Source organism: Portunus trituberculatus, chromosome 12 (assembly GCF_017591435.1).
Source record: "Portunus trituberculatus isolate SZX2019 chromosome 12, ASM1759143v1, whole genome shotgun sequence".
In the NCBI taxonomy this organism is placed as follows: domain Eukaryota; kingdom Metazoa; phylum Arthropoda; class Malacostraca; order Decapoda; family Portunidae; genus Portunus; species Portunus trituberculatus.
The window spans coordinates 9644952-9664838 of NC_059266.1; the positions used below are offsets into that span (position 1 = coordinate 9644952).

General features: G+C 45.5%; 3 protein-coding genes across 7 annotated transcripts in view; 2 read left to right on the forward strand and 1 right to left on the reverse strand.

Annotated features, from left to right (window-relative positions):
• The first annotated feature begins 5423 nt into the window (after positions 1-5423).
• Positions 5424-6548, forward strand: LOC123502639 (salivary glue protein Sgs-3-like). Its single transcript, XM_045251804.1, has 2 exons — positions 5424-5650; positions 6139-6548. The coding sequence occupies exons 1-2, from the start codon at positions 5491-5493 to the stop codon at positions 6546-6548; spliced, it is 570 nt and encodes a 189-aa protein (XP_045107739.1). The 5' UTR covers positions 5424-5490.
• A 206-nt stretch (positions 6549-6754) lies between these two features.
• On the reverse strand, positions 6755-15480 carry LOC123502686. Of its 4 annotated transcripts, none has more exons than XM_045251867.1 (6): positions 15368-15480; positions 11992-12169; positions 11513-11664; positions 10746-10866; positions 9985-10162; positions 6755-7752 (listed from the first exon to the last, which is right to left on the reverse strand). In XM_045251867.1, exons 1-6 carry the CDS (start codon positions 15381-15383, stop codon positions 7381-7383), a joined length of 1017 nt encoding a protein of 338 aa, XP_045107802.1. In that variant the 5' UTR covers positions 15384-15480; the 3' UTR covers positions 6755-7380. The 4 variants fall into 4 exon arrangements, with proteins under 4 accessions (XP_045107802.1, XP_045107800.1, XP_045107803.1 ...); XM_045251865.1 differs by lacking the exon at positions 15368-15480 and adding an exon at positions 13341-13467; XM_045251868.1 differs by lacking the exon at positions 15368-15480 and adding an exon at positions 13242-13263.
• A 170-nt stretch (positions 15481-15650) lies between these two features.
• Positions 15651-19887, forward strand: part of LOC123502683 (cytosolic phospholipase A2-like) — a 40033-nt gene continuing 35796 nt past the window's right edge. The window contains exon 1 of one of the 2 annotated variants that reach the window (XM_045251861.1): positions 15651-15769. The gene's annotated coding sequence lies outside the window, so the exon portion shown is untranslated. Of the gene's footprint in view, positions 15770-15882; positions 16013-19887 lie in introns of those variants that run through there. The other variant, XM_045251863.1, reaches the window with a different exon arrangement.

A 19887-nucleotide genomic window follows, 5' to 3' on the forward strand; every position in this document is an offset into this window, starting at 1 on the left:
GTCCTTAACAAGGGACCACCAAGTTTTGTTTCCTACGCCAGTGCCACACAGTTTCCGGCGCAGGCTTTCCTCCCACTTTTTTTAAGGCCCACTTGCTGGTTACCACCATCCTCCTGCATGCAGCCCTATGCAAGTCCTTGTTGCGCCGAGTCGGGTTCCTCTTGTAGCGGAGCCAGGCAGCATACTTTGCCTCAGCAGCAACACGGCAACGGTAGCCAAACCATGGCTGATCCGTCGGTCTGGTGGTGTATTCCCTGTGTGGGACGTGGCGTCTCTGGAGGGCGAGAAGGTGAGAGGTGAGTGCAAGTGCTTCACTCTCTGCTCCTCCCTGTAGCAGAGTGGCCCATGGGGTGTGGGTCAGGTCGCGGCGCAGGGAAGCCCAGTCTGCTTTGTTCCACAGCCAGATGGTGCGGGTGGTGGCCTCGTCCTGAGCCACGCCCACTTCCAGCTGTGTCAGTACAGCGTGATGATCAGAGCTGCCCACGAGCCCCAGCTGATGACACTGAAGCTTGTCCTCCTGGTAGTCTGAGATGACAGGGTCTAATGTCCCTCCTCGTTCATGTGTGGGGAAGGTGACATGATCTGTCAGACCCTGCACCTCCAGGAGATTCTCGTAGGCGTCTCTTTCCAGGTGGTGATTGAGATCCCCCCACAATCAGCACGTGGCTGCAGCTGTGTGCCATCATCAGGTTGTCTAAAGTCTCAGTCAGGTACAGGAGTGAGTCAGGCCCTTGTCGCGGGGGGCGATACAGGGCACACAGTAGGAGGGCTGAGCGGTCTGCCAGCGTTACTCGGAAGTACATCATCTCCATCAGTGGAGGCGTGTCTATGTCGAGTAGCTGGGCCTGCATTCCTTCCTTGAAGCAGACAGCCACTCCACCTCCTGTTCGCTCCTGTCGGTCCCTCCTCACCCAGTGGGTGAAGCCCTGCATCCTGCCATACGTGGGCTCCACCTCACTGTTCAGCCATGTCTCTGTCACCACAACAACGTCTGCATTGTGTCGTTGCACACAGTTGTGGTATAAGTCTGCAAGGTTAGTCCGGAGACCACGGACGTTGCTAGAGACGACCTTTAGTTGGCGGCGGGGCAAGCTGGCTGTACCATGGTGAGGGATGGTAGTGAGCGAGGCCTGCTAGTCCGAGGTGGTGGTTAGGGTCCGCGGCCGACTGCTGGTACTGGTGAAGAGGAGTGGTCCACTGCCGCCCCTGGCTCTGATTCCAGATACCAGGCTGAGGAAGGAGTGGGCGAGGTTGTGGTAAGGACTGAAATGAAGTGAGGTGGTGGGCGGGCTGAGGCGCTGCAGGTGGGAAGGGTGTGGCTGTGTGTCTTTCCACCGTAAGGAGCCGCTGTAGGAGACGCTCCTGACGTAAATCGTCAGTTCTGGCGTGGCAAGTAGCAGAAGTGTGTCCTTTCCGTGAGCAGTACTCACACACTTTTGCCTTGGCTCGCTTTTGTGTCTGCTTGGTGGCCTGGTGAGTCCTCAGTCCTTCGCTGGACACCTTCCTCGCGTCCTGCTGCACTTCCCTCTTAGTTTTCTTTTTTCTCCAATCTCCTGAAGTGGTCTGAGGAGAGGTTCGTGGGCGAACAGAGGCACCGCGATCTACTCCGTTCGCTGTATTTATGGAGGAAGAGTCCCTGCTGCTCTGTGTGGCGGTAGACGTGGTAGTGAGTACCGAGCAGTCACTCTGTGTGGCAGAAGGAGTGACAGTAGACGCTGGGGAGGTGTCACAGTCGCTCTGTGTGGCGGTGGAAGCAGTGGAGGTAGGCGGAGCGGTCGTTGTTTCCCGGGCAGGCGAAGGGAAGGTGGAAGTTGAGAAAACAGCTGAGTGGCGGAGCTGTTGCGGTTTATCCGAGCTCCACCACGTCCTCCACCTCTCAGAGTCCTGACAAACCACCTCCCAGTGTTCGTCAATTGACTCTGCGTGGGCGCTGACTGCCTGAGAGCGTGTGGCTACTTGCGTCTGGCGCTGTTTTGACGCTATCAGCCTGTCTGCTACTCTGAGAGCCGCAGCAAACACGTCTCTGTGTTGTATGATCAAGTCTCGGTCGTCCTGGAGGGACTTAATCACACAGTTTTGTTGAGAGGCTTCCTCAGTGAGCTTCTCAACTAGTGAAACTAGCTCTCCTCTCTCAAGCCCTCCCACTGACTCTCCCCACTATCGTCCGGTAGTGGCGTTGGGGGTGTATCAGTCTCCTCGATGATGTAGGTGACGGGGTCCGGGATGTTTGCTTGGAGTCGTAGCTGCTCCGTGTAGCTACACTTGAAGACTGGCGTATCCCCAAGGCAGCTGTTGTGACAAAGGTTACGGCAGGTTTCCTCGTCACAGCTCACGTGTTGAGTCTTAAGTGTTGCTTTGCCACAAACGCAACACCAATTCTGTGGCTGGTAGCCAGGCAAGTCTCGCCTGGCTATGGGGCGATGGGCGGGGCTAGACATTGAGGGAGAGGATAAGTGATTCCCTGGGGAATTGTGGAGCCAGGTGTGGGGGCGACAACGAGTGTTGGCTCTAAACGACACGTGCGACACTAACACACTCGTGAACACAGACACTGAACACTGGCACAGAACACAAAGCACTTCCCCACAGGCGCACAAAAAACACACGACACTAACTACCTCTCCCACAAGTCAAGCCAAACCAGCCACGGAGAGAGAGATACAGGTTGTTAAACTACCTTGGAGAGATTTGGCAACTGTGTGCTGCCTTAGGCCTCGCGTCAGGTCAGGCCCGGGTCTCGGTCACTGCACGGGTACAAACACTCTTTTCAAGTGATTTTTCAACACTATTGCAAGGCTTAGCACACCTTACACTTTTACATGGACACCAGGACACTTAGCACTTCAAGCACTGAAATTTTCACAACACTGCACTTTGTTAAACCACTGTAACACCACGAAAACACGGAGCTACCACGTGCGTGACCCCTCTCTCTCTCTCTCTCTCTCTCTCTCTCTCTCTCTCTCTCTCTCTCTCTCTCTCTCTCTCTCTCTCTCTCTCTCTCTCTCTCTCTCTCTCTCTCTCTCTCATTTTGTTTACCACTCAACTTTGTACAGGGCAACTTGATTGGTGTGTTTACATGTGGGAGCCCTGGACTGACCCACTCTGTTGAGAAAAGCTGCCGTGAGATGAACAAGGCTCCTGATGTGATATTCCGACACTACTACAAGAACTTTTGAGGTTGTGAGGATGACTTGTTGCTGCAACCAGACATGAGTTGAAACATGCAGCACTGCAGCAGGTTTGTGTAAGGCCCTTGGAGTTTGTAGTATTTAGCATGAGACTTTGTTCTGTGTAACCCCCCAGTGCATTTGAAAAAAAAAGATTTGCTTGTATACTTGTGTAGCATTATTAACCCCTTCTGTACCATGATGTGTTTTCATATCTATTCTGCTTACTATTTTGTGATTTTATACAGCTTCTGAAACTCATGTGGGAGATTGAAATAGAGAAGACAGTGGCCATTAATCTTCTGACCCCCATAGACCTTTCCTAATGTAAATAAAATTGTCTTATCATACCCAAAACTCACAATAAAAATGCATCCTAGTACTGAAGAGGTTAAATTATGCATATTGGTCCTTGTATTGCATTGTATCAGCTTGTAGTGTTGATTAGGGTATATGTGTGTACTGTAAATGTTGGGCAGTGTATTGTATCATATCAACTTGTGGTATTCATGAAGTGTGTATTTGTCTTGTGCATGTTGGACAGAGTATTGTATCAGCTTGTGATGTTGTAGTTCCTTCCTTTGATTTACAGAGTCTCTTAAGAAAAACTGCCACTTGATTGATTGATATTAATACACCAGAGAACCTTGAGGTGAAAGTAAGTGTAGCATGTGACTTGGCGATTCATTAGAACAGTACATAAGGTCCACTATGTGTGTGCCCTAAGTGATTCTCCTTGTGAAGTGCAAAAGTATACAGTAATTCCTGCTGTATACATCCCAGTGTGTTTATGGCAGGTGTGATTGTTGCAGTTGTCAGGATATTGGAGGGATTCATGTATGTACACTTCCTCTCTCAAAATAAATGTTCTGCATCTTTAACTGCTGCCTTGTGTATTGCCTAAAAACAGTAAACAGGCCAAAGGGAGTGGTTAGTATTTATAAAGGAATAAAAGAGTGTTTTGGTTTGCTAACATGAACATCCATGACTTCATAGAATATACAATAGTATAGAGAGGACCCCCACCGCCTCGGGAGGGGAAGATTGACTGAGAGAGAGATGGGGTGAAGTTGCTGCTTTGGTTACTGTGGCCGAAATTCTGAAATACTTCCACGCCGCATCTTTACACTATTTTTAAAGAGCTCTAGTTGAAGTGACATGGATTTTTAAGGGTGTTTCTGTAATTTTAGTGGCATATTAGCAAGTTTTCTGCATTATCAACAGGACAAATATTCTATAGAACTAAGCTAATAATGGGCTCTGTAGTCTGAAAATGATCGCAGTGAGAGCGTTTTTGAATATCGAGCTTAGCCTTTAACGCACTCATTTGTATCAAACTTTTAACTTTGTACACAAATATATAATTACAGCAGCCAAAGCACGTCATTATTGGTAGTGGGCATTGCAACTCAAGAAAGATCAACTTTCTATTGGTGCGGGTAAGGGTAAACTCACGAGAGCGAATGTAATGTTTCCCTCTAACCGGTAGACGTGCCACAGTCGCGGCGTGAACAATTTACCTTTCACGGAATATAGTCCTTGATCACAGTCACGTGTTCACCATGGCTTTGCCAGGAGTTGACATTTACTATATCGGCGGGATAAAGGGCCGTGAAGCGTGGAGGAGAAGAAATATGACCAGTGGCCAAATAATAATTATGCACGGTGCCTAAAGATGAAGTGGCGATTTAACTTTGGAGCGCATAGTTTCAAACCAGCGTCAGTGAATGCAAGGGAGTGACTCAGTGACTGACGGTAGGTGTCAAGTGGAGCGGCGAGCCATGTGTCTGTTTCAAAGCGTTACTACAGTCCCTACTCCCGACTCCCAGGGTGCATTCAGTCCCTAACCATCCCCTGACTGGCTGGCTGAAAGTTTGCAGAAACTACCCGGCTCGCACGTCACTAATATACTGCATCTGAGGGCGGGGAACGACACTCCCTTGAACTATGGCTTGGCTGCAACACGTTCTGCTGCTGTGGCTTGTACTGCGTGTGGCAGGACTAGTGGAGCGTAGCAGTGAGATCACCGAGATGCGCTACATATTAGCAGGCAAGGGCCGATGTGTGGCACCCGTCTTGGCGCAACACACAGCCTCACTCGTTTCCTGCGCTGCATTATGTTCAAGGAGTGAGTGAACAGCAAAGGGAAGCACCCACTGATTTATTTATGCACTTTTGTTTAAAGAAAGAACACACCTTAGTCTCTCTCTCTCTCTCTCTCTCTCTCTCTCTCTCTCTCTCTCTCTCTCTCTCTCTCTCAAGCACTATTCAGAAATGAAGTTATAGTTGTAGTCTATTTCCGAGGCTGAGGTGTGCAACGATGGTGAATGTTGCAGCTGTGACGTGTGGCGCCTTCAGTGTGGATCTGCAGGGGGCGGCGCGCGCGGACTGGGCCAGGAGGACGTGTGAGTTGGTGGTGGTCAGTTCAAAGGAAACCCTCTTCGATGATAATCCCTTCTACCGTTGTTACGTGTACTACAGTAAGATCCGTGTGGCACTTCTTTTGTTGAGTGAACTTCTTCAGTACCATGACACGTTTTCATGTTTTAGTATTTGGTGATTTTATACAGCTTCAGAAACTTATGTGGGGATTAAAACAGAGAAGACTTTGGCCATTAATCTTCTGACCTCCATAGACCCTTCCTAATGTAAATAAAATAATCTAATCACTCGCAAAACTCATGGTAAAAATGTGTCCCAGTAATGAATGGGTTAAATACCAACTTAGGTCTGGTATACGGAGGGTATTAAGCGCGTTATGTCAGTGTAGCCAGTGTGAGTGTGTGTGTTGTGTGTGCCAGTGCATGGAGGCGATCGAAACAATAACGTTAAGGTCATTCCTCATCTTTTCAGAACTATCACTTTTCCTTCACACAGACCGTTTTACACACACCATTTCTTATAGTAATACAATATCATAAATGTGTGTGTGTGTAGTAACCTAAAAGTCGATCTCTTCTCCGCTCAGACAAAACTATCTCCGCTAGCGTCACCACCATAACGTCCCGCGCCACCAAGACACCGCGCTTTACTACCACTACTACTCGATCTCCCAATCTCAACACTACACTCCGCCACAACACCACTGCAGCCCGCCCCACCACTGCCACGACTACAACCAGCAACAACACCACTGTCACAACTACTACAACCAGCAACAACACCACTGCAGCCCGCCCCACTACTGTCACAACAAGTACAACCAGCAACAACACCTCTGCAGGCCGCCCCACCACTGTCACGACTACTACAACAAGCAACAACACCGCTGCAACCCGCCGCACCATTGTCACAACCACTTCTCTCACCACTGTCAGAACGGTTACACCCCGCTACAACACCAATATTAGCGCCAATATGAACCATAACTACTTTTGACTTCAACACCACTTTCATAATTTAACTTATAGGAGAGAAATGATCAACCCCTTAAGTACCATGACGTGTTTTCATATTCATTCTGCTTACTGTATGGTGATTTTACATAGCTTCAGAAAACTTATGTGGGGATAAAAATAGTGAAGACTAGCTATTAATCTTCTGAGAGAGAGAGAGAGAGAGAGAGAGAGAGAGAGAGAGAGACGAAATATTGATTAATTTATTACCATCACAGTCACACAAACACAAAGTAACAGTAACAACACTCGGAGATTAACAAATATATTCATCTGTTTATCGGTTGGTCCATCCGTTGGTCGGCGTCGGTGTGTGGACTTTACTTTTATCCGCCGCATCTTGTATCACTCCGAACTTTTGAAAGACCACTAGAGTATTTTGTTGGTTGTATTTCCTGTTAAATATTTGTTTCGCTACCATTATAACGACAAATACACTCCTTTATAACTTCAGTATGTTCAAACGTGCACATTTTTTGTAACTCATAATCTTGAATCACGGGAACACTCTTGGAAATTTTTAACCCCTTCAGTACCATGACGCGTTTTCATATCCATTCTGCTTACTATTTGGTGATTTTATACAGCTTCAGAAACTTATGTTGGGATGAAAATAGTGAAGACTGTGGCCATTAATCTTCAGACCTCCATAGACCCTTACTAATGTCAATAAAATGGTCTAATCGTACACAAATCTCAAGGTAAAAAATGTGTCCCAGTACTGAAGGGGTTAACGATATCGCAGTTGATGGTGGAGTATATAGTGAGGCAAACGCGTTCTCTAGCAGATCTACAATGCACCATCACTTCACTTCTTAAAACCTGTCGTAGCCACTGCTGGAGTCCCCGTCATTGAGACCCGCTAGGCGACGGTCAAAGTCAGTTCTGATGGTGAGCACACCCCTCTTCACCAACACCAATCCCGCGAGGCCCACCAGCACCAGGGTCACCAGCACCGTCACCACAATTGTTGAGGCCGTAGGAGTGCCTCTCTTACCCAGATCTTGAGTGGTTTGGCACACTGCAGGGATATTTGTGGTGCTGGTGTTCGTGTCTCTACTGGTGCTGGCTTGGTTAGGGATCCTGGTGACTTTGGTGCTACTGTTTTCAGTGTCATTGCTGACTTTACTACCCGTTTTGTTGTTGGTGGTGGTGGCGTTGTCCAGTCCCACAGCGCTGGTGTCCGTCTACAATGAGAGGGATTAACACATCACATGGGGAACATCAGAAATCTCCACTATTACATCACTTATAACAGAGACGGTGAATGTTTATGATGTAGAAACACACACACACAAACACACACGTGGAGATATTTAGGTGTGTCTCCTTTCACGTGTAGTCCCTGTTCACCTAGCAGAGAGTAGGTACGGGATGTAAATCGAGTTGTGACCTTGTTGTCCCGGTGTGTGGTGTGTGCCTGGTCTCAGGCCTATCCGAAGATCGGAAATAATGAGCTCTGAGCTCGTTCCGTAGGGTAACGTCTGGCTGTCTCGTCAGAGACTGCAGCAGATCAAACAGTGAAACACACACACACAGACCATTCTTCACTCACTAGTTTACTCGGCTTCCGAAACAATTATTGGCCCGTATGTACAGTCGGCGACAAATGACGTGATCACGCGGAAAAACAACAAACGCAACTTGTGTGCTGAAAATAACTATTAAGTAAATACATATAGTGAATTGGAAGTGCATATGTAGCCTCCTTTGCGTTTTCTTACTTCCAAGAAACGATCTGGGAGAGAGGCTGCAAGGTTCTGCAGAATTGCCGCAGGTATCGCATTCCACGCCGGATGAATTGCCTTTTTTAATCTCTCCTCGGTGTACGTGTTTTCTTCTCTCAATTTGCGTTTAAGTATAGCCCAGAGGTTCTCGATAGGTGATATATCAAAGCTATTTGGTGGCCAGTCAGGTATCATCTCAACCTCATTCTCTCTCAGCCATTCCTTCACAACGTGTGCGGTGTGGCAAGGAACACCTCTGCGCCAGTGACGGCAAAGCAAGTAGCCAACTTATTCTGATTCACCCTTAGAAAAAAGATGCAGGTCAGACACACCTCCGTATGAAAATGCACCCCACACCATAACGGAAGGAGAATGCTTGAGAGTCTTCGCGGTATATTTAGGGTCACAGGGGTCAGACCCCCGGCGGCGCCACACCCTCAAGCCTTTTGTGTCACTCACACGAAACACAGATTCAGCAGTCCACAAAACTTTAATCCAGTCATCAACAGTCCATGACGCGTACGTCCGTGCAAATTCAAGCCTCTTCCTTCGCTGTGCCTCTGTCACCAACGGTTTGTTTCGTGCCTTTTCATTCTTGTATTTCAATTTTTTTTTTTTTTTTTCGGACGGCTCTCTGAATGGTTCGCACACTCACTCCTTGGCCTTGCAGAACACTAGCATTATTTTCTTTAATTTGTCTTACTTTACTCTCTCTCTCTCTCTCTCTCTCTCTCTCTCTCTCTCTCTCTCTCTCTCTCTCTCTCTAGTCTTGTAAGTCAAATTTTTTTTTTTCAGAAATCTTTGGACGTCTTCCTCCACCAAAATTGTGGCGCGGAAGCTCACGCTCATCATTTGCCTTGAATTTTGCAACAAGGCGCCGCACTGTACGTGCACTCACACCAGTTTCCACACTTGTTTCATGGCTATTTAGCCCCAATTTGTAGCACTGAATCACACATGTTATCTCGTCTCGCTTCGTATATCTCTTTGATATATCCAATATTTGTGCTTGATGATGTTTGTCAGCTGCACAAGGTTGCGCGGATGGGTTGGGGGGAAGGGTGACACTCCAACAAATGAATGATCAAGGCTGACCTTTCATTTAAATGTTCTACAAAATTTGAGTGACAGCTCGGATAAGTTGACAGACGATATATATATATATATATATATATATATATATATATATATATATATATATATATATATATATATATATATATATATATATATATATATATATATATATATATATATATATATTTTTTTTTTTTTTTTTTTTTTTTACGCCATGGACGTTTTGTAGTGGTTGGAGGAGTTACAATGCAAGGGAAGTTCGTTTGTTGTTTCCTCGCTGTCACGTCTATTGTCGCCGACTGTACACGTACGTATTTTGAAACGCTTTGCTCTCTCACCATCACTACTTTTCAATGACTCCAGTTGAAGAGACTCGTGTTCTTAAGAGCCTTTTGATGATTCTGGTGATGGATTGGCAAGATTTCTAGTTTATTTAAAGGAGAAACTGTCTTGAAAACCTGGCTTGTTTTCTCTGTGGCCTTGGAAAATTGTCGTAGTGAGAAGGGAAGACGTTTCTGAACACGAATATGTCTTATCGTTACCCACTCAGCGTTCCATTGCTCCACACACGGACAATACAAACACATCCACACTCTAATTACGTGATCCACTAACCGTAGGGGGGATGCAAGAGACAGGTAAGGGCGTAAGGCTCAGCTGGGGTAGGAGACCGCAAGCTGTACTGCTAAAGAATACTATGAGAGCTTCCTTCACTGCATCGGCTCTACCGCGGCACGTCCTCTTGTTTTTCTCGGCGTCTTCAATGCAGGCAGCCACCGACACCTGTATCATGCTAAGGGAAGGAATGCAACGGGGATTTAGCGTAACAAATATACTCAACACCTTCAGTGCTGGGATGTATTTTTATCCTGAGTCTCAGGTATGATTAGACGATTTTACTGACATTAAGAATGGTCTATGGAGGTCAGAAGATGAATAGCCAAAGTCTTTACTAGTTTAATCCTCGATATAAGTTTCTAAAGCTGTTTAAAATCACCATATAGTAAGCAGAATGACTATGGAAACCCGTCATGGTATACTGAAGGGGTTAAACCATATGACCATTGTAGGAGTTTAGTATATATGTGATGACAGAAGAATAGTGTATGTTGGGAATTTGCGAGTGTCTTCCATAGCTGGGCACTGACAGAGCTAACCTGATTACCGAGGTTCTCAAGAGTTTTTCATGTCGACAGTATAAAAACCATGTTAGTCTGTCAGTAGAACCTTAAAAACGCTATTGAAATCCTTGTACCCTCAACTATAGCCTTTTGAAAGTTGTCGGGGGTGGAGGATGATAGTAGTAGTAGTAGTAGTAGTAGTAGTAGTAGTAGTAGTAGTGGTGGTGGTGGTGGTGGTGGTGGTGATCGACTCACTTGCACTCGTGGAGATCAAGGCGAGTGGTGAGGAGGTCCGCCACGTGGGTCAGGTTGGCTCGATCTTCCACACACGTGATGAATTTCTTAAGGCGAAAACAGTTTGATCCTTCCAGGAGATCTGTTACCGCACACGCACGCACACACACACACACACACACACACACACACACACACACACACACACACACACACACACACACACACACACACACACATTAGTCATTAGTAAATCACTCCTTGCCTTAGCCATTAACTTCTTCAGTACTGGGACGCCTTTTTTAGAATGAGTTTTGGGTATGATTAAACGATATTATTTACATTATGAACTGTCTATGGAAGTCAGAAGATTAATGGCCACAGTCTTCACTACTTTAACTCTTTCAATTCTGGGACACATTTTTACCTTGAGATTTGTGTACAATTGGACCATTTTATTGACATTAGGAAGGGTCTATGGAGACCAGAAGATATATGGCCACAGTCTTCATCATTTAGTCCTCCATAAGTGTTTCTGATGCTATATAAAATTACCAAATAGTAAACAATGTATATGGAAACGCGTCATGGTATACTGAAGGGGTTAATCTCCCCTAACAAGTTTCTGAAGCTGTATAAAATCACCAAATAATGATCAGAATGAATATGAAAACGCGTCCTGGTACTGAAAAGATTAACCACCCACTATATGTATTAAAAAGAAATGAAGAGAAAGATAAGAAAAAGAAAAAAATATAATAAAACTAGCAGACAAATGTGCTATATACCAGTAATAAGGGCCAGATCGTCGTCTCCCATACATAAGTAGGAGTACACGCTGTCTAGTCCCGTGAACCATACTTGGAAGACGTCCAGCCCGTCAGACTCCTCGCACGTGTCCATGATGTCCTCGCAGCAGTCCAGGGCGTCACTCATGCTCCTGTCGGGGTGGTGATTGTGACTTAAACTCTTAATACCACTAAAAGACATCAAATACCACGTCAAGGCCTGTAACACCACTTAAAGACTTCCTATGCTATTGAAAGCCCTCTTGATTTTCACTTGAATGTCTTTGATACCACTTGAAGACATGAATTGTGGCTTAAACGCTTCCAAATGACGCTTAATGACTCATAATACCACTTAAGAACATCTGATACCATTTAAGGACATCTAATATCTTTTAAGGACATCTAATACCTCTTAAAGACATCTAATACCGCATAACATGTAATACCCCTTCAAAACGCCTCGATACACTACGTACTCGCAAAGATCGTAAGCATTTCTACCAGTGCAGTTCTTGTTTGGGATAGGCTTGCCCAGATTGCACAAGAGGTTATCATTCACGTCCTTGAAACACGTGTCAGCTTCTTCGGGGTGGCAGCCGTCCGCGTAATCGTAGTCTTCGTCCTGAGTCAAGCTCTCGCAGCACCCTGGCACGTCTGGGAAGAGGAGGAAGGACGGGGTTAGCCTCTTCAGTAGCATGAATCATTTTTATATTAATTCTATTGTTTGGTGATATTATGCAGCTTCAGAAACTTATGTGTGGGGATTAAAATAGTGAAGAGTGGCCATTAATCTTCTGACTTCCATAGATCGTTCCTAATGTTAATATAATGGTCTAATTATACACAATATTCAAGGTAAAAAAAAGCATCCCTGTACTGAAGGGGTTAAGAAAGTCTCATTCTTTATTCTTTTCCTTTTTGGTGTTGATTCTACTTTGTTTACTTGTATTGGATTTTTTTTTTTTTCGGATATTCAATGATGTTTACAGTGGACTTCAAATTGCAGTGTGGTTTTGAATTCTTTCGTGCAGAGTTTGGTTTCGTTTTTCTTTTTCTTTTTTCACTTATGTTTCGGCATCAAGTGGTTAAAGATGCAATTTCCTCATAACGGGTATTGATTTGCTGGGTATCGTCATCATAACACCTTCCTGGCCACTACCTCACCACACACTACCTTCATCACCACCACCACTTTACTCATTGCATCACACGTCACCACAACATACATTACACCCAACCACTATGACATACTGGCACCAAGCAGGGATAGGAGGACCACCAGCACCACCACGGGCGGTACCATGGTGGGCGCGCCTCGGGGCATGACAAACACAAGCTGCGGTGGGTGTGGGTCGTGTTTGGGTGGTGAAGTAGTAGAATGCTCCACGATCCGTCACGAGGCAAATCACCACAAGGACTCCAATGACACTGATCGCTACTGCCCTCGCTTTGCACTCCCAGATTCCTTGCGTCCGCGTCCCTCTCACTCGCTCTCTCTCTTAAACTGTATTTCAATGTGAGTCACAGGCGTGTTGTAGGGAGAGTAACGCCCCCGTAGTGAACTGGGTAACAAGGGGCGTGAGCCGGAGGAGGGGGCGGCGATCGAGGGGAGCAAAGGAAGTGAGGAAAGCAAACGGTTCTGAGGACGAGACGGCAACACTGAGTGTCCTGATAAGGCATCCTCCTCTTCCCCCTCACGCACTTCCTCCATTAATGTGTCACTCACTCATTCAGTTTTCTCTCTTAAGACACCACCACCACCCCCACCACCACCGCCGCTACTACTACTGGCTTGCTAAATGGAGTAAGCTGCGGCTCTTGTTACTGATTACTAGCAGGATATGCGAGGCTGAGAAGTGGCTGGCTGGCTGTCCCCCGCTTATCTTCATAACCGCCTTGACTTGCTCCTCGCCGCGCCTCGTGTCACCGCATCTCATTCCCGCTCTCCTCACCACTCGCCCGCCATGTTCCGGTCACTTTTACCACATTCCCGTCAATCTTGCCACTTCTCATTCCCGTTGTTTCCATTACACTTTTCTCATTCCTGGTAAGATTTCCGTCACTCATTTCTTTGATGTATTTGTACTGTGTGTGTGTGTGTGTGTGTGTGTGTGTGTGTGTGTAATGAAGGGAATAGCCTGGGGTTCAAAAATACTCTGCGGAATTCTTTTCTTATGTCAACCTTAGTGGGTAGTGCACACACACACACACACACACACACACACACACACACACACTGCCTCTCATATATCTTCTGTATTAAAGAAAGCTCTTGATATTTTGGTGTTCAAGAATATTTTATGTTACGCGACCAGAGAGAGAGAGAGAGAGAGAGAGAAAGGTGGCTTAATAGTAGTCGCTTATCTTGATTTCTATCCTAGTGTGGAATGACAAAGAACAAAAACGGAGAGAGATAAGAGAATACTTTATATAATGATGGAATGTGAAGATAGTAGTAGTAGTAGTGGTAGTAGTAGTAGTAGTAGTAGTAGTAGTAGTAGTAGTAGTAGTAGTAGTAGTAGTAGTTGTTGTTGTTGTTGTTGTTGTTGTTGTTGTTGTTGTTGTTGTTGTTGCAGTAGCAGTAGCAGTAGTAGTAGTAGTAGTAGTACCAGTAGTAGTAGTAGTAGTAGTGTTGTTGTTGTTGTTGTTGTTGTTGTTGCTGCAGTAGTAGTAGTAGTAGTAGTAGTAGTAGTAGTGATAGAAGTAGTAGTTCTAGTAGTAGTAGTAGTGAGTAATTATAGTAGAAGGAGTAGAAGTAGTAGTATTAGTAGTAGTAGTAGTTAGTAGTAGTAGTAGTAGTAGTAGTAGTAGTAATACCAGCAGTAGTAAGTATTAATAGTAGAAGAAGTAGTAGCAGTAGTAGTAGTGGTAGTGGTAGTACTTGTTGTTGTTGTTGTTGTTGTTGTTGTAGCAGGAAGAGAAGTGATTAGATTTTCGTAGTGTTCGTGGTGGTGGTGGTGGTGGTGGTGGTGACATTGGTGGTGATGGCGGACAGCTGCACCAGTACATTGTAACACATCACAGCTGGCCGTGAAGAGGAAGGGGTGGGTGGTGAGGGGGTGGATAACCTAGAGAGAGAGAGAGAGAGAGAGAGAGAGAGAGAGAGAGAGAGAGAGAGAGAGAGAGAGAGAGAGAAAGAAAGGGTGATGCAGTGTAGTTGTTGTTGTTTTGGGGGCGGTGGTGACTTTGTTAGTTTAAAAATAATAGAGAAAAAAAAACGTCACACACACACACACACACACACACACACACACACACACACACACACACACACACACACACACACACACACACACACTTGTCGCTGAGTAAGCACGAGAGAGAGAGAGAGAGAGAGAGAGAGAGAGAGAGAGAGAATTGGGGGGTAGGGCGATCCGCATCTCTTTAATTATCTTCCTGGTAGAGAGAGAGAGAGAGAGAGAGAGAGGGGGAGGAGGGTGGCATGGGCGTGGGAGATCCTACGCTCAAAATGTCATGCGCCACCTGCTACGTCACGCCCGTGTGTGTGTGTGTGTGTGTGTGTGTGTGTGTGTGTGTGTGTGTGTGTGTGATGGGCAGACCGACTGACAGATCAGATAGGCAAACCAATAAATTGTAAACGACAACACACACACACACACACACACACACACACACACACACAACAGCAGCAGCAGCAGCCCACCTGTTAATTAATCTAGCTAATTAACACCTTTATCTCAGATGGGCCGTGACATTTTTACCAAGGTGGGATATTTTGTAAAGCCGCGGTAAGCTGGGTGACGCCACTGTGTGTGTGTGTGTGTGTGTGTGTGTGTGTGTGTGTGACTCATTGCTCACATAACATTTACATCCCTTTCATCTCTCACATACCTTCACTAAACATCATGTACCGGATTACAAGTCAACTCAACACTGGTGGGAGGGAGATAGTGATGATTGAGGCAACGTGGCGAGACTGTTATGGAGAAGAGGGAAGAAAATGAAAACCCAGGAGAGAGAGAGAGAGAGAGAGAGAGAGAGAGAGAGAGAGAGAGAGAGAGAGAGAGAGTGTACTACCTTTATCAATACGTAACTTATGAAAGCTTATCTGTCTTTTTTGTCAGATGCAGGACTTATCAACTACCGGTACATGTTGATAAAGAAGAGTCAGTCAGCCTACCACTTGAGCCAGCCAGCCAGCCGTCAGTCAGCCAGCGAGGACCTCCCCGCAACACATGCACACACGGATACATTCCCTGAAGTGTTCCGCTAAAACCCTGGGGAGATTTGAAGGTCAGTGCATCTGCCTCTCATTTCAAACCTGCGGCGAGGGTGGCTCAGTTCATGGAAAGAGTCAGAGAGTGAGGGAAGAGAGGTGAGGTGACGCAGGATGGCGCAGGTATAAAGAGACGGTGGTGGTTCATCCTAGCGCAGTGTGAAGTGGCTTGGTTGAGTTGGTTCAGTCTCCTCTAGTCACTCCTGTTTGTGTTTGTGCATGCACGCCGCTTCTCTACTGGCAGGAAGGCAGACAGAAAGGTAGGCCGGTGTGCAGTGTGCAGTGTGGGTTAACTCTGGTGTGGGAAGCGGTGAAACTTGCGCCTGTACTCAGAAACACCTCTCACTACGACAATTTTCCAAGGCCACAGAGACAACCACCCGGGTTTTCGAGACAGTTTCTCCTTTGATTAAACTACATATCCTACTAATCTATCACCAGCACCCTAAAAACACTCTTAAAAACACGAGTTTCTTCAACTGGAGCCTTAGAAAGCAGTGATGGTGAGAGAGCAAAGTGCTTGTACATATCACTCTGCCGGTCTGTGTGGTGATCGGAATATGAACAAGCCGGGTAGTGGTGTGTGGTGGTGATGTGGTGGTGTGGTGGTGCAGCGTGGTGGGAAAATAAGTAGTAATATGATAGTGGCTGACAAGGTGACTGATTTTTATCGCGTGCATGAGTTTTAGTGTGTGTGTGTGTGTGTGTGTCAGTCAGTTAGCGGTGAGGTGTCGCGCGAAGAGATGACGGGAAGGAGGAAAGGGAGGAAGGACAGACAATCGAATCAAGGACAAACACAACCCTCCCTCTTCTCTCTCTCTCTCTCTCTAAAACAAAACAACATTAATACTGACATGGCCATCCCCTCCCTGTGTGTGTGTTTGTATGTGTTTGTGTGTGTGTGTGTGTGTGTGTGTGTGTGTGTGTGTGTGTGTGTGTGTGTGTGGCGCTTTACACACAATACATTCCTTCATTTTATCCTCGAGTCATCATTTCTCCGGCAAGTCCTCGAGAAATGTGTTTGTTTTGTGCAGAGTAGGTCAGCTCAGACTCGGAAGGGAACCACGAGGGAACATAAAGGAGGAACAAGCACCACAAGTTATCTTTTTGTCCCCCTACGTGTGTGTGTGTGTGTGTGTGTGTGTGTGTAAGGTTGTATTGTTTGTATATAACTTGTATCTAATCTAAATCTAGAGGTGTAGAAGAGGATTGAGAGAGAGAGAGAGAGAGAGAGAGAGAGAGAGAGAGAGAGAGAGAGAGAGAGATGAGTTAATGCCCGAAAATTATTAGGTCAAGTGTCTACGTATGTGAGAAGAGAGCACACACACACACACACACACACACACACACACACACACACACACACACACACACACACACACACACACATTTAGCTGGCAGACAGTTAATTCTCGCGCGCTTTAAAGAAAACAAGATGCACACGTGTTTGAGTCTTTAGGCGACATGGGAGACTAAAAAAATATCATTACTGTATTGAGTTTCTTTGCGTCGTACGTGTGTGTGTGTGTGTGTGTGTGTGTGTGTGTGTGTGTGTGTTTCAAGAGAGAGAAAGAGAGACAAAGCATGATATAACGATAACAGAAGAGGGTTGAGGAGGAGGAGGAGGAAGAGGAGGAAGAGGAAGAGGAGGAGGAGGAGGTGTTGATAGATAAAGTATATTACAAAAGAATGTTAATGAATAGATATTATCATCTTGTGTTTTACTATGCATTCTCTCTCTCTCTCTCTCTCTCTCTCTCTCTCTCTCTCTCTCTCTCTTCCTTCCTCTCCGTTCTTTCTTTCCTCCCTTTTTCTTCTCTCCCTCCTTTTCTCCTCTTATCTTAACCTTACACAACCTTCCTTCCGTTCCCTCCTCTATTCCCAATTCATCTCTCCTCCTTTTCTCTTTCTCCACTTTCCTTCTTGTACTGAGAGAGAGAGAGAGAGAGAGAGAGAGAGAGAGAGAGAGAGAGAGAGAGAGAGAGAGAGAGAGAGAGAGAGAGAGAGAGAGAGAGAGAGAGAGAGAGAGAGAGAGAGAATTTCCGTGTGATCAGAGAAAAAAGAAAAGAAAAAAAAGACACGTCATTGTCACACACACACACACACACACACACACACACACACACACACACACGTCGTTTAGATCGAGAATGCGTGCGTGTCAGAGAGAGAGAGAGAGAGAGAGAGAGAGAGAGAGAGAGAGAGAGTATGGTGTTCTAGGAAACCGACAATGAACAGGAAGGAATGATTGTGACTGTTAGTGAGAACTGCTCATTAATTGATAGCGATAGTGTGACAGGTGATAGTGAGGGATTGACAGCTGCTGATGGTGATAGTGATGGTGATAGTGCAGGTGATAGTGACGCGGGTGGTGATAGTGACGGGTGGTGGTGGTGGTGGTGATGGTGATAAGAAGGAAGAGGAGGAAGGAAGAATGGTAGACGGATATGAGAGAGAGAGAGAGAGAGAGAGAGAGAGAGAGAGAGAGAGAGAGAGAGAGAGAGAGACCTTGACCTCCCTCAGTTGCAAGAAAATCAACAAATCTCTACCGGAACTTTGAATGGAAATCCCCGGAGAGAGAGAGAGAGAGAGAGAGTGATGGATGTAAGGTTGACAAGTTGGGTTCAGGAGAAAGATTGCTGTGAACTGGTTGGCGAGCAGTGACCAATGAATACAACACAGGTCTCAATACACTTCACAATGTGGTCACCGTCAACACACACAGGAAGTAACACGAGTTTCTACCAACACACCCACAAAATAACAGGTCAAATCGATAATATTCTACACACACATGCATTTTTTAGGCCTTTATAGCCATGAGCGTGAAATATATAGATCCGTCTTCTCACCATGACAATTTTCCAAGCCCACAGCTGACTAGTGGGGTTTTCAAGAGTGTTTCTCCGGTTAATAATATAGAAATCTTGTCATTCTGCCTCTAGAACCATAAAAACTTGCTTAAAAAGTCTTTATTTTCTCATCACGACTATTTTTCAAGGTGACAGATGATTAGCGTGGTTTTCAAGAGTGTTTCTGTATTAATAGTGTAGAAATTCTGTCACTCTGCCTCTAGAACCGTAAAAAACTTGCTTGAAAGTCTTTATTTTCTCACTACGACTATTTTCCAAGGCGATTGGGATGATTAGCGGGGTTTTCAAGAATGTTTCTCTGGTTAATAATATAGGAATCTTGTAACTCTGCCTCTAGAACCGTAAAAACACCTTAAAAAAAAAAAAAACTCGTGTAAATTTAGAAGCACAGAGGTGTTTTAAGTATGCGATACGGTACAACGTGTGGGCCAAGCGAGGGTGGTGGTGACATGGTATGCTGATACTGAGATTACTGGTGGTGGTCATGGTGGTCGTAGCGTGGATGACCGCTGGTGAAATCATAAATTGCATAAAAAAAAGATAGTAATAATAGAATAAATAAATACTCGTGATTTCTACAAGTTTCCGAGCATTGTAGCATCCCGACAACGAGGCGAGTGGTGGTAGTGGACCAATGACCTACTGATAAGCATTACATAACGATAGAGTGTCTGTGTTTATCGATAAGTTGAAATGATAATTTACACAACACCACGGCAGCAAAGGGAGGGAGGCAGGGAGGGCAGGGGGGTGTGAAGAGAGGCAGGAAGGCAATATTGGGGGGAAGGGAGGCAGGGAGGCAGGAAGGCAGGGAATGGTGGGAAGGCGAGAGCGATTACGGTTAGTTAGAAAAAAAACTTACTGAGAGACAGACAAGGAAAGGAGATAGATAAGGAAGGAAAGGGGAAAACCTCTTAACAGATACTTGAGGAGAGAAACGAAGGAAAAGAACAAAAGGAAAAGAAAAGAATATTAGGATTACGGTTAGCTAGAAGAAAGACAGTAGGAGAAACTAATCTACCGAGAGACAGATAAGGAAAGGAGATAGATAAGGAAGGAAAGGGGAAGCCAATATACTGACAATACTGAGACACATTTTTTACCTTGAGATTTATGTACGATTAGACCATTTTATTGACATTAGGAAGGGTCTATGGAGGTCAGAAGACTAATGACCACAGTCTTCACTATTTTAATCCCTCACGTGAGTTTCTGAAACTGTTTAAAATCATCAGAATCTTCATTACTGGAACACATTTTTA